The 13,864-nt window shown below is 43.9% G+C and overlaps 1 protein-coding gene across 2 annotated transcripts in view; it reads left to right on the forward strand.

The window, feature by feature from the left end:
* LOC116943327 (mitogen-activated protein kinase kinase kinase 9-like) overlaps positions 1–13,864 on the forward strand; it is a 92,257-nt gene that overhangs the window by 14,653 nt on the left and 63,740 nt on the right. For both annotated transcript variants that reach the window (XM_032956120.2, XM_032956121.2), the window contains exons 2-4: positions 2,030–2,233; positions 9,059–9,223; positions 9,839–10,022. In XM_032956120.2, coding sequence (XP_032812011.2) covers positions 2,030–2,233; positions 9,059–9,223; positions 9,839–10,022 — 553 coding nt within the window. The remainder of the gene's footprint in view (positions 1–2,029; positions 2,234–9,058; positions 9,224–9,838; positions 10,023–13,864) is intronic.

Here is a 13,864-nt window from a genome sequence, read left to right on the forward strand (position 1 = left end):
GATTCGAAATATTTCCAAATAGTTGCTGTTTGAATCGATGAGGTTTGACCGTGCACTGCGCTTTCTTCAAAAGTTATATTCTAAACGTCAAAGTTGCTTCATTGGTACTCTTATAAATGTTGCTCGTTCCCCTGCTGTCCCCATAGTCTGGAACTCCCTTCCCCCATCCTGTTGAACTCCTTGCCCTTGTTTAACTCCAGGGTGAAGACTCACTTTATCCTCTGGCTGTGGCTGAATTACTCTTTTTCTATATTAAAACATACATACAGTGAGGGAAAAAGGTATTTGATCCCCTGCTGATTTACTACGTTTGCCCACTGACAAAGAAATGATCAGTCTATAATTTTCATGGTAGGTTTATTTGAACAGTGAGAGACAGAATAACAACAAAAAATCCAGAAAAATGCATGTCAAAAATGTTATAAATTGATTTTCATTTTAATGAGGGAAATAAGTATTTGACCTCCTCTCAATCAGAAAGATTTCTGGCTCCCAGGTGTCTTTTATACAGGTAACGAGCTAAGATTAGGAGCACACTCTTAAAGGGAGTGCTCCTAATCTCAGCTTGTTACCTGTATCAAAGACACCTGTCCACAGAAGCAATCAATCAATCTAGATTCCAAACTCTCCACCATGGCCAAGACCAAAGAGCTTTCCAAGGATGTCAGGGACAAGATTGTAGACCTACACAAGGCTGGAATGGGCTACAAGACCATTGCCAAGCAGCTTGGTGAGAATATGACAACAGTTGGTGCAATTATTTGCAAATGGCAGAAACACAAAAAAACCTGTCAATCTCCCTCGGCCTGGGGCTCCATGCAAGATCCCAGCTCGTGGAGTTGCAATGATCATGAGAATGGTGAGGAATCAGCCCAGAACTACACGGGAGGATCTTGTCAATGATCCCAAGGCAGCTGGGACCCTAGTCACCAAGAAAACAATTGGTAACACACTACCCCATGAAGGACTGAAATCCTGCAGTGCCCGCAAGGTCCCTCTGCTCAAGAAAACACATATACATTCCCGTCTGAAGTTTGCTAATGAACATCTGAATGATTCAGAGGACAACTGGGTGAAAGTGTTGTGGTCAGATGAGACCAAAATGGAGCTCTTTGGCATCAACTCAACTCGCCGTGTTTGAAGGAGGAGGAATGCTGCCTATGACCCCAAGAACACCATCCCCACCGTCAAGCATGGAGGTGCAAACATTATGCTTTGGGGGTGTTTTTCTGCTAAGGGGACAGGACAACTTCACCGCATCAAAGGGATGATGGACGGGGCCATGGACCGTCAAATCTTGGGTGAGAACCTACTTCCCTCAGCCAGGGCATTAAAAATGGGTCGTGGATGGGTATTCCAGCATGACAATGACCCAAAACACATGGCCAAGGCAACAAAGGAGTGGCTCAAGAAGAAGCACATTAAGGTCCTGGAGTGGCCTAGCCAGTCTCCAGACCTTAATCCCATAGAAAATCTGTGGAGGGAGCTGAAGGTTCGAGTTGCCAAACATCAGCCTCGAAACAATGACTTGGAGAAGATCTGCAAAGAGGGGTGGGACAAAATCCCTCCTGAGATGTGTGCAAAGCTGGTGGCCAACTACAAGAAACGTCTGACCTCTGATTGCCAACAAGGGTTTTGCCACCAAGTACTAAGTCACATTTTGCAGAGGGGTCAAATACTTATTTCCCTCATTAAAATGCAAATAAATGTATAACATTTTTGACATGCGTTTTTCTGGATTTTGTTGTTATTCTGTCTCTCACTGTTGAAATAAACCTACCATTAAAATTATAGACTGATCATTTCTTTGTCAGTTGGCAAACGTACAAAATCAGCAGGGGATCAAATACTTTTTTCCCTCACTGTACTTACTGTCGTCTTGTACAATCTAATGAAATGTGCTTGCATTTAGGAGCTATATTAAACCAAATTGTTTTGCGTTAAACAAACAAACAAACATTCTGTCGTGCAAAATTTAAAATGAAAAGCACTGAACGTAAATGCACGTCATGCCCTGTGCCACTTTCAGGATGCGAAGGTGTCGGGCGACGAGGGCTGGTGGACGGGAAAGATCGAGGATCGAGTTGGCATCTTCCCCAGCAACTACGTCACACGGAAGCCCAGCTTCAACAGGCTGCAGAGGACGAAGCCTTGCGACTACGTGCCCCCCGTGGAGATTGCCTTCACGCAGCTCCTGCTCGAGGAGATCATTGGCGTTGGCGGATTTGGGAAGGTGCCTCCCTCCCTCCCTCCCTTATCCACACTACGCCTTCATTCTGATGTATTTCTTCTTTCACCCGTGTTGGGTTTGGTCTGCCTTCCTTTATCCACTAATTCCTATCCTGGCCCATTTCCATGTACGCTTGAGTCCTTCACAACCTGGTTGACCACTACAAACCACCTCTCGGCCTGCCTCTCCAGCTCCACTGATGTTTCCACTTTCATCACGTTTTTTCCACGATGCTGTTTTCCTCTTGTTTTCAGCCTGTCTGCAATGGTTACCACCGCTCCCATCTTCTTGCTGAGATCTTCGTTTTTTACACGATCCAGCCTTGTGATCACTGGAAATCAGTTTGCGTTCCTCATTTCTGCACGACATCTGCCCATCTGCACCACAATTGTACTCCCTGGGTCGGATTGTAATCTTGACCAAATGACCAAAAACGTAGTTTTTATATATTATAATCTTAGTTCTTTCGGTAAAGTCACGTTGAAGGGAAGCAACAAAATAATAAAATAATATATATTATTATTTTGTTGTTTCCCTTCAACGTGACTAAAATAATAATAATATATATTATTATTTTGTTGTTTCCCTTCAACGTGACTTTACCGAAAGAACTAAGAATATGAATTACTGCAGTCACGAAAGCTTTAAATCAAAATTTAACGTAGTTTTTGGCAATTTTCTCCAGTGTTGGTAATGGAGACGTTGGCAATGGCTTTGCCTTAAATTAGATGCACAGAAAAATTGGAGGTTTTCGGCTGCTCAATCAGGAGTCTGCAGGTGTTATTTGGAGGGGTCTGCAAAGTGGCAATGATACATTAAAGCATGGAGGAGGAGGATGATTTGCATCAGTTGCTTGTCGCATCAAACACCTGAAAGTAAGACACAGCCATCAATAACTATTCAGCTACATTTGGATGTTTGGCCTGGAGAGTGTCACTGTATCTCAAGGTTATTTTCAGGAGGGTCCTGATGGGCACTTTTGACTGATATGAAGGAAGGATGTTCAAACTCTTTATAGTTAGTCGAGTAACCTGCTTCTGATGTACTGCTATCTGCAGACTCCTCCGTGCCCATATAAATGATCAATTAGTCATCCACCAACTCTGTTCCTAAATCACAGTGCTATAGGCATGTTTTCATACCGCACTGTTTGCTGCGGCGGGCTTTACTGGGGAGTCTCAAGGGGACTTGGACAAGGAGTTATGGTGGCGAGATTTTAACTCCCTTGTCTGGTATGTGGGGATTCGTGGGTTCGATTCTGACCCTGACGCTTGAATATTTGGGGTTTCCATGTTCTCACGGTGGTCGTGTGGATTTTTCTCCGGGTCCTCCAGTTTTCCCCTTCACATTTAGAAACAACGTCCGTTTAGAATATTTGCCTGCTATTAATTTCCGCATGATAAGCGGCGTTATTTGGCTATCATTTGGGGTCAGGTTGATTCTGAAAAAGAGCTATGTAACTCCATGGGCCTTACCTGGTAAAATAAAAATAGTTTAGCTTAGTTTAGAGTCCTCGAAACCTTAGTATACACGAACTCAGCCTATTAGAGGTTGTGGGTCACTGCTTTCACCTGGCGAAAGCTCAGTGAGAGTGATTATACTTTTCCGAGGGAGTACCGAATAGTTGTAGTTTCATAGGCATCAATCGTGTAATGATGTATTGAATAACGATGATACTTGTGTTCATATTACATGTATCAAATTGTGAGTGTTTGGATGTGTAATTAACGATATATGCAGATTATATGCCATATTTTCTCTGTTACATTTAGGCTAATGAAGTTAACGGTGCTCTACAGACGTGATTCAATAGACGAGATCTTATTCAAGTGAGAGAGTAAAATTGGAGGTGAATATATCTTAATCTAAAACAGTTATCTTTCTAAAGAGTCCTTTATGGATAATTGTTTACATTTATAATATGGGCATTGCCGAAGGTACACGTCTCCTGAAAATTGCACTCCCTGTCACGGCTCCATCAATATAACCTCATGTCTCGAGCCAGTGACGGTTAACCCAAAATTGTACTTGTTTTGAATTGGCCCACATGTAACGTGCAATATTTGTTCAGGTAAAAAAAACAATAGATCTTTGTTTTTTTGCGAGTTTTAGGCACTTTGTTCCAGCCGTACGCCTGAATCGAAGGATGTATGTACGTATCTATTTTCTTTCGCACCGTACGTAGCCAACCATGCTCCTCGGAGGTGCAATTCGAACAGGTGTAGCTTATAAGCTGGTGATGATTCGTGGATTAATCGGTTAAAATCAATATGCACATTCACAATCCAAGCACATAACTGCGTGGGAGGATTCTGTTGGAGATTTATGCATATTTCATGCATGTGTTACTTTTTCGGTAAGTATGTAGTGAGCAATGCAGAACAAATGCACAAGGCAGACTACAAATGAGAGAGGAATTAATAGAACTTCACTTTGAAGAATCATAGCGAGGGTGAATCATTCTTTGCCTCGGTTCTATCTTTCACTGAGCCTGCTTTAAAAAGAAGGCGCCAAGCTTATATTTTGGTGATATCTTAGGGTGAAACTGCCACAGGACAACACTTGGCAATGGTGGCGTCGATTTGAACGGTGACTTCTCTGCCGAGTAACCTTGTCATTCAATGCGGCTGTGTATTCCGCTGGCATTGATTACCATTCGCCAAAACTCATCACATCTGCCGAGTGAACAAAGCATTTGTCAGCGGGGATATGATGGAAAGTGACTACCATGTCCTTCCATCTTGTCACTGCAGTGAGGCTCAGCTCAAGAGTTACAGCACCCATCGTGCACACCTCCCTGTAGAGATGTGGCATTCTTTACTTCTGAATACTTTTCCGTAATCATTCACTTGTTATAGCAGGACTACCGACGCTCTCTACCCATTTTGACACTTTCCAATCTGTTGTTTTTAAGCACATACTGGCACAGTGCACACCACAGTTCCATCTGGTGCTTTGAATTTAAGTGCAAAACGCTCACTTAGTGAGTTTAACATGTAGGCTTTCGTGACCAATATCATCCATAATATAGGTTTTTGGGTTAGATCGCGTAAATATATAAATGTGTCATTAAAACCCGCCACCACCCGACACAGCCAACTAGTAAGGGTTGTCACATAAACAGAATATGCCAATTCGTCATTAGTACAGCACACCGGTGTGTTGGAGAGCCGAGCCACAACATTTACAAACTGAGTGCGACCTTTCGCCAGTAATTACAACTAGCTTCATCAGGCGACAGCCAGATTTGTGGAGAAGTCTTACTGTTTCGTTCCTTATATAGAGGCGTAGATGTGTTGACCACCCTTCTGCGCTCTTGCACAATGATGGGGGGGGGCGGGATTACTGAGGCAACGTACATTATGCATGTGCATTATGCGAGCCCTTTGAACTTGTCCTTCCTGTCTATTGTGTTTATTAAAATAGCCCTACCAATGGTAATCCCTATTGAAGTACACTGCCCTTTGTCGGCATGCATTTAAATAATGTATTATTTTATGATTCGCTTCCATGCAACACTAAGACGGTAGCTATCCGAACGTTAAAGTTATTTTGATTTCTTTCAATTTCGATAGATTATCTAATTAGTCTTGGCCAGTAGGAGCTAGTTTTGCACAAAACTTCAACATTATCAAAATCAATTGAGCATCCTTGTTGGCACGCGTGTTCTGCTATTTACCACACGTGCAGTTAATCCTGTACACACCTTCTGTTGACAGTTTCGGTAATACATCTTTTGTACCAGATATTAAATTCTGTATTTTATGTACCGTGCCAAATCTGACTCGGATGTTTTGTTTTTCCAAACATCTGGCTAATCTTTGGTTCATTCGGTAAAGTCACATAGAAAGAAAAGAAAATAATAATAGAATACGACGTTTCGATTGCAATGCAAGCAACTATCATCAGGTACAATCTGGCTAGTTTATCAGTTACTCCTACAATTATCGTTTTCATTACTTGGGCAGTTTCAATGCTTGTGTTATTTGAGTTAGTTTTGGCATTCAATGCCCTGTTGATTTCTGCATCATTGTAACCGTTCATTTGCAGCACTTCTTTAACATTCACGTTTTCACGAATGGAAAATTAGAGACGAGCCACAACACACAGCAGCAGTAGTGTGACTGTGGCCATGATGTATGATATCTCGCTCCACGTGCTGGGAGCTTTTACAGGAGGTGATTTTGCTGCCATGTGCTGGAAGGGAAATGTTGCTGACGAAACATCCGGCACGTGGAGACTTTCATTCGGAACAATAATTGCGATACAACCCGAAAATACATCGGAAAACTAACAGCACAACCACAAACATTTAATAGCAGTACAGCCTGTTCTCCGTTAACGCTGTTGTTGCATTCCTGGAGAACACCACGTTATAATATAGGAAATGATATAAAATGTAGGGTAAAGCACAGTCCACGATAATACATGAGATTTGTATGCAGGCTGAACAAAGACTGAAGCGCGTGGGTAGTATCTAGAAGCATCCAGCAGCATCCCGCCTTGTGTAATGCTACCTCGAGGCAGCCGTACAACGGCTTATTCCTACTCGTGCAACGTAGTTCTGTTCACTTAATTGCGTTATATCCAGTTCTCGTTATGAAAACACGTCATAGCAGAACCCACTGTACTTAGGAGGCCATGCTATTGAAGCAGATGATAGGGCGGCACCCTGAGGTTGGCGGCCAATGAAAAGCCCAAAACCACATGGTTTGAGACTATGTAATCGTGATCCAAGGAAGTATAGTGTCACCTTCACAACGACTGCGAGGAGGAGGAGGAGGAGGGATGCCCTGGTGGTAGTAGTGACCAAATCGCCCTGCATGTGCTCGATCTCTTTGACTCTCAGAAGCTAAGTAGGGACTTCAGCCTGGGTTAGTACTTGGATTGGAGACTTCCTGGGGATATACCAGATGTTGTACGCATGGGCTGTGAGGTGCCCAGGAGATGGAAAAACAGCAATGGTGTTTTTAATCTATGTGGAGCTTTCAGTGTTATCTCCTCTAAAGTGTGGGTTCTTGAACTAACCGTTGAAGAACTTGTGAGTATTGCATCTTCTCCCATGTTCTAAACATGAATGTAAATTTATTTGGTCAAACATCCCAATGCAGGAGCCTTACTCTTGACTCCATTGAAGTCTCATGTAAACAAGTAATATCCGTATTATTTTAATTATTATGCATTTGACTCTTGATGACCTCTTGCCCTTGACAGTCAACCTGAATTTCATGATTACCTCAATGACTGCTTGCAAAAAAAAATGGCTTAGATTTGGCACTCCAAAGCAGTTCGGTTCCCATCTGCATGCGTCAAGAGCAGATAATCTTTTCACTGTGCCGTGTGTGCGTGCACGTGAGAGGCAATACGGGCCGTTCGTAATGACCCTAACTAATACTCTGTGGTCGGCAAATGCAGCCGAGACCAAAAAGAGGGGCAGGCACGAGGTTATACACTTGGGAGGAAGATCGCAGAAGCCGACGGGGAGGGTATACGATGTGCCGTACAGGACATGGTTTTGCACGACCTTTGGAAAAAGGGCTCCTTTCTGGGCATTTCTTTTGTTGTCGTCCGCATTGAAAGAGGAGGTGGCGGCGCCCTCACTACTGTAAAGTGATTATGCTATTTTTAGAGCTGCCAGCCTTCCCTGAAATATCTTAATGAGTAAGCTGGCCCGTCCTCCCTTGCTTTATTGCCACAACAGCCAGGAATGTTCAGTGTGTGCGGGTCGCGGTTTAACGGGCGTGCCCGCGTGTCGGCAATTACTTTTTTTGTTTTTAATTTCTCGTTAGATATTGTTTCTCATTATCTTTCTCTCTCGTGTTGTGCGCACACTGTCTCGTTCGGTCCTTCAGCCCTAAACGTAACATCAGAATATAATTCGCACAAATTGTACACAATTGAAACTTGAATGCACGATGCAGTGCATGTATCGTGATTGTATGAATCTTGGTTGAGTTGATAAATCATTGGGTGCCAAGGATATACAAATATTAATTCCTGCAACCTTGCTCTTTTACAGGACGAAGTTTATCAGTTAAAGCCACATCAGGGGTAGGCACGTTATCCTTCTGGGTTCGAGTTAAATGATTATTTTTACGTGAAAAGTAAACAATCGTGGTTCCCAGGAATACTGGCCCCTACCATGGGAAGATGAAAGTTTTGTCTTTGCTCCCCGGAGCAGCAGTCGACGGTACTGCTATCCCGTTGTCTGTGTGAGCAATAGGAAATCACATAATGTTAGTCGAATGTTTTCCTATTTGAGAAGTTTTGTTTGCACATTTTGTGCTAAATCACTTAAATGTGAATTATGTATTTCTTTACATATATAGTATGCCTGTAACCAAATCACCCGGGATGTGTTCAATATCAGCAGAACTTGGAAGCTAAGCAAGGTTTTTTTTTGCCTGAATAGTGCTTAGATTGGTGACCACCATGCAAAACAGATATTACAAGCTGTAGGATTGTGTGCTGGGCAGCAGAGGCCTTGTTCAGCAAAGTAAATTTTTTATCGTGCTCCCATGCTCCCACAGCGATTTTCTCTCAGCTTTTACCAACCGCACTGAGCAGCATGTTAAGGTATGGTCAATTAATATCAGCTAAGCTAATCATTCTCAACCTGGGGTCTGCTGACCACTGGTGGTTTGCAAGGCCATGGTTGTCCACGAGATATTTTTAAGCACTTGTCAATGGTCGGCGGGCCCAGAGAAAGGTTGGGAACCGTTGATCTAAGCCACCCAGATATTTCCAGTAGTCTTGGCATCCCTTGAGCGGGCAGCTTGAGAATTGGGCAGCGTCTGCTGACATTGCATGCGATTCCCCCTGTGCCAGGTTTACCGAGGCCTCTGGCAGGAGGAGGAGGTGGCAGTGAAGGCAGCGCGGCAAGACCCCGACGAAGAAATCAGCGCCACGGCCGAGAGCGTGCGGCAGGAGGCAAAACTCTTCTCCATGTTGCGACATGACAACATCATCGCGCTGCGCGGGGTCTGCCTGCAGGCATGTCCTATCCCTGCTGTAGCCTTGCCACCACCGTCACTACCAACTTGCAGCATTATCATCATCGTCATTGTTGCCACAGTGTCAAAATCAAGTTAATTGAATGTATGTATGTTGAACTGTTGAACTTATTTTGCACTGTACGTAGACAACCGTACTAACTGCCCAATCATTGTCATCACCACCACCACCCTCACGACCAATAGCGTTGGTGTCGTTATCATTACATTATCATCGTCAGCACCACCACCAAGTAAAAACATCACTGTTCTTGCCATCATCATGATTGTCATCACCTCATCATCTTCATCACATCCACAACTATCAACCAAAGTCATCATCATCATCGCACTGTCATTATCGTTGCCATCATTAATATCACAATCATCACAACCACTACCACCCTCATCATTAGCATCATCATCGCCACCACCATCATCACTGCCACCATCATGACCATTATCAAACAATATTTGCTCAATGAAGGCCCCCGTACCTATCTCTGTCTTCACCTGTACCTAATTTCACTCATGAGCTCGTGTTTTACTCTTGCTTCCTTTAGATGCTAAAATGAAAGTTGAAATATTTTGGTGGCACTCATGTGGGGACGCGCAGGAGCCCAACTTGTGCCTGATCATGGAGTACGCGCGTGGCGGGCCGCTGAACCGTGCTCTGGCAGGGCGGCGCATCCCGCCGCACATCCTCGTCGACTGGGCGGTGCAGATCGCTCGCGGCATGCTCTACCTGCACGACGAGGCCATTGTCTCCATCATCCACCGCGACCTCAAGTCCAGCAACAGTGAGTGTTTGTGCTCGGGCAGTTCCCGCAGAGGTTTTTCTTGATAATTTTTCACGTTGTCACCGAAACTCAAAGAGGTGACTGTAAGATATCACATGCTGCGCTATCGTTGGTAATCATAATGTTCTTGACAAATGTACACCGCATCGCACGTGTGCACAATGTCCAGGAAATTAATGAACGTGTTTGGACAGTGGCTCGTGCTATGCTTACAGTGAGGGAAAAAAGTATTTGATCCCCTGCTGATTTTGTACGTTTGCCCACTTACAAATAAATGATCAGTCTATAATTTTAATGGTAGGTTTATGTAAACAGTGAGAGACAGAATAACAACAACAAAATCCAGAAAAACGCATGTCAAAATGTTATAAATTGATTTGCATTTTAATGAGGGAAATAAGTATTTGACCCCTCTGCAAAATATGACTTAGTACTTGGTGGCAAAACCCTTGTTGGCAATCACAGAGGTCAGACGTTTCTTGTAGTTGGCCACCAGGTTTGCACACATCTCAGGAGGGATTTTGTCCCACTCCTCTTTGGAGATCTTCTCCAAGTCATTAAGGTTTCGAGGCTGACGATTGGCAACTCGAACCGTCATCTCCCTCCACAGATTGTCTATGGGATTAAGGTCTGGAGACTGGCTAGGCCACTCCAGGACCTTAAAGTGCTTCTTCTTGAGCCAATACTTTGTTGCCTTGGCCGTGTGTTTTGGGTCATTGTCATGCTGGAATACCCATCCACGACCCATTTTCAATGCCCTGGCTGAGGGAAGGAGGTTCTCACCCAAGATTTGACGGTACATGGCCCCGTCCATCGTCCCTTTGATGCGGTGAAGTTGTCCTGTCCCCTTAGCAGAAAAACACCCCCAAAGCATGTTTCCACCTCCATGTTTGACGGTGGGGATGGTGTTCTTGGGGTCATAGGCAGCATTCCTCCTCCTCCAAATACGGCGAGTTGAGTTGATGCCAAAGAGCTCCATTTTGGTCTCATCTGACCACAACACTTTCACCATGTTGTCCTCTGAATCATTCAGATGTTCATTGGCAAACTTCAGACGGGCATGTATATGTGCTTTCTTGAGCAGGGGGACCTTGCGGGCGCTGCAGGATTTCAGTCCTTCACGGCATAGTGTGTTACCAAATGTTTTCTTGGTGACTATGATCCCAGCTGCCTTGAGATCATTGACAAGATCCTCCCGTGTAGTTCTGGGCTGATTCCTCACCGTTCTCATGATCATTGCTACTCCACGAGGTGAGATCTTGCATGGAGTCCCAGGCCGAGGGAGATTGACAGTTCTTTTGTGTTTCTTTCATTTGCGAATAATCGCACCAACGGTTGTCACCTTCTCACCAAGCTGCTTGGCAATGATCTTGTAGCCCATTCCAGCCTTGTGTATGTCTACAATCTTGTCCCTGACATCCTTGGAGAGCTCTTTGGTCTTGGCCATGGTGGAGAGTTTGGAATCTGATTGATTCATTGCTTCTGTGGACAGGTGTCTTTGATACAGGTAACAAGCTGAGATTAGGAGCACTCCCTTTAAGAGTGTGCTTCTAATCTCAGCTCGTTACCTGTATAAAAGACACCTGGGAGCCAGAAATCTTTCTGATTGAGAGGGGGTCAAATACTTATTTCCCTCATTAAAATGCAAATCAATTTATAACATTTTTGAGATGCGTTTTTCTGGATTTTCTTGTTGTTATTCTGTCTCTCACTGTTCAAATAAACCTACCATTAAAATTATAGACTGATTTTTTTCTTTGTCAGTGGGCAAACGTACAAAATCAGCAGGGGATCAAATACTTTTTTCCCTCACTGTATAAGCGGAGGCTCGTGCTATCAAATATTAATGAGCCCGGAGGTGGAGATTGATTGTCAAATGTGGCTGCTCCATGCTGCTGCCCCTGCCCCCCCTATGTGTATTGGACTGTCCGACATACACATGAAGCTTTATTAGTGGGAAGCAAGAACTTGTAAGTGACAAGTCACGTGACTTTCAGGAACACCACTGTCGTGCTCTTTCTATTTACAGTGTGTGAGATGTAAAAATGCCATGCTTTCTTGCATCGATGTAGTAACTAAATGAAATCGCACCGATTTATTTTTGTTGCTGTTAACTTTGTTTAAGCCGAAGCCTAAACGGGTGAGGTTTTTTTTTTTCTGATCGTCATTGTCACCGCAAGTTTGTGCTGAGTTGGTACTTTGCTTATCTCTCAGTTCTCCTATTCAGAGTAATAACATCACAATAAAAGCCATGGTTTACCTCCCTCCCACTCCCCCCACACAAAAAAATGCTCAACGGAATCGACTAAACATCCTGAAGGAGGGGACCCTCTTGAAAAGGGCTTCAGGTTCAATGAGGCTTTCCTGTAAGATTCCAAACAGACATCTGGTGATTTTGATTCATTCCAACAATTCGGTGTCATGGTTGCATTCTTCTTGTCTGGCCCTCCAGTTGTCTGACTTTTGCGTACAGCCATTGTTCTTATTGGTTCTGTACGCCGAAAAAGTACATCAGCATGTCATTGGCATAACTCGTAAATAATTTATCCTTGGCTGCGGGATTGTGAACACAAAAATAGACACGTATTGCTGAATCGTGACATGCCTAATTCCAGCCATTGAACCCATGCAGTCTACTCCCCAAGTCATCTGGATAGACAAACAGTCTGACCGACATGTTTTAAGAATTCTAAATGATAATTGGCGTCGTTTGCGTAGAATATAAATAACCAAATGAATAAGTGGACATGTCTGCTGCTGAAATTATGCACTCCCACAAGGCCGCACGGCTGATGGGTCGTATAAGTAAAACGTTGATATATATTTTTTTTCATTCAGACGAATATATATATGAAGTGAACTTTTCTGCTTCTTTATTTGTTTTTTTTAATAACTGCGCTGACTGAGTAAGTTTGCCGCGCTGCTTCGAATTGTGGCACGGCGGGTAGCAAGTAGTCTTCTGCTATATAAAGTTCCCGACCCAAACCAAGGCACACCCCCCCCCCCCCACCCTGCCAGCTTTGTGTCTCCTCTGCGTTGACTGTGCAAGGTGCCCACGCCGTGCGCACATGGATTCGTTAGGCGTGCGACTTTCTGAACGAGAGAGCGAGGGAGCGAGCGGTTGCAGGTCCCATGAAGGCAAATTGAGCTCTCTTTTTTTCTTAGTAACTTTATCCAGCCTTTTTGGGGATTTTATGTTCTTTAAACGCAGATGCCTTTGGACCAGCCGGTCTTTAAAAGTCTCACTGCAGCCAACCGTGACCGCCAATCCGCCAATGCTCGGTTGCCCCGGCATGCAATGGCCTTTACCGGGTCGGTGGCCTGTCTCTCTCTCTTATATTTATTTGGCATGGTAAGTTTATTTAAGTGTGAGTGTAATCCACGCAATTGTCGTGTGACCAGGTTGTGTTTATGTAAAGGAGGGCTTTTACCCTGAGCGTTTGGCTGTGCGTGCACGGCGTGTGCCACTGTGTCTTGGGACGCTCTTAGTGTTGACCACGTTGTTGACCTCGCGTTTTAATGCGTCACATGTATTTATGGAAGTACTCTTCTCACTCTGTACGCAGATTGCTTCCACTGGTTCTTGGCAAGGTTAATTGATTTCTTGATTGAATTGATTTTGTTGTAACAGCTGCTTGAATGCGTTTCAAACGCATGCTAATTTGTAATGAACTATCTTAGGAATCTTGAAATGCGTACAATCTTTACAAGGCAGTCAAACTGGCTGGCTCAAAATTTCACCGTTAGCAGTACATTTTAGGTCGCCTTTGTTTAATTGAGTTTTTAATGTTTTCAATGCCCCCTAATTATCCTGCTTAGGCAGCTGGTAGTGATCCATGGCT

The sequence above is a fragment of the Petromyzon marinus genome, chromosome 17 (genome assembly GCF_048934315.1).
Source record: "Petromyzon marinus isolate PM22_M1 ecotype Great Lakes invasive population chromosome 17, UKy_Petmar_22M1.pri1.0, whole genome shotgun sequence".
Lineage (NCBI taxonomy): Eukaryota > Metazoa > Chordata > Hyperoartia > Petromyzontiformes > Petromyzontidae > Petromyzon > Petromyzon marinus.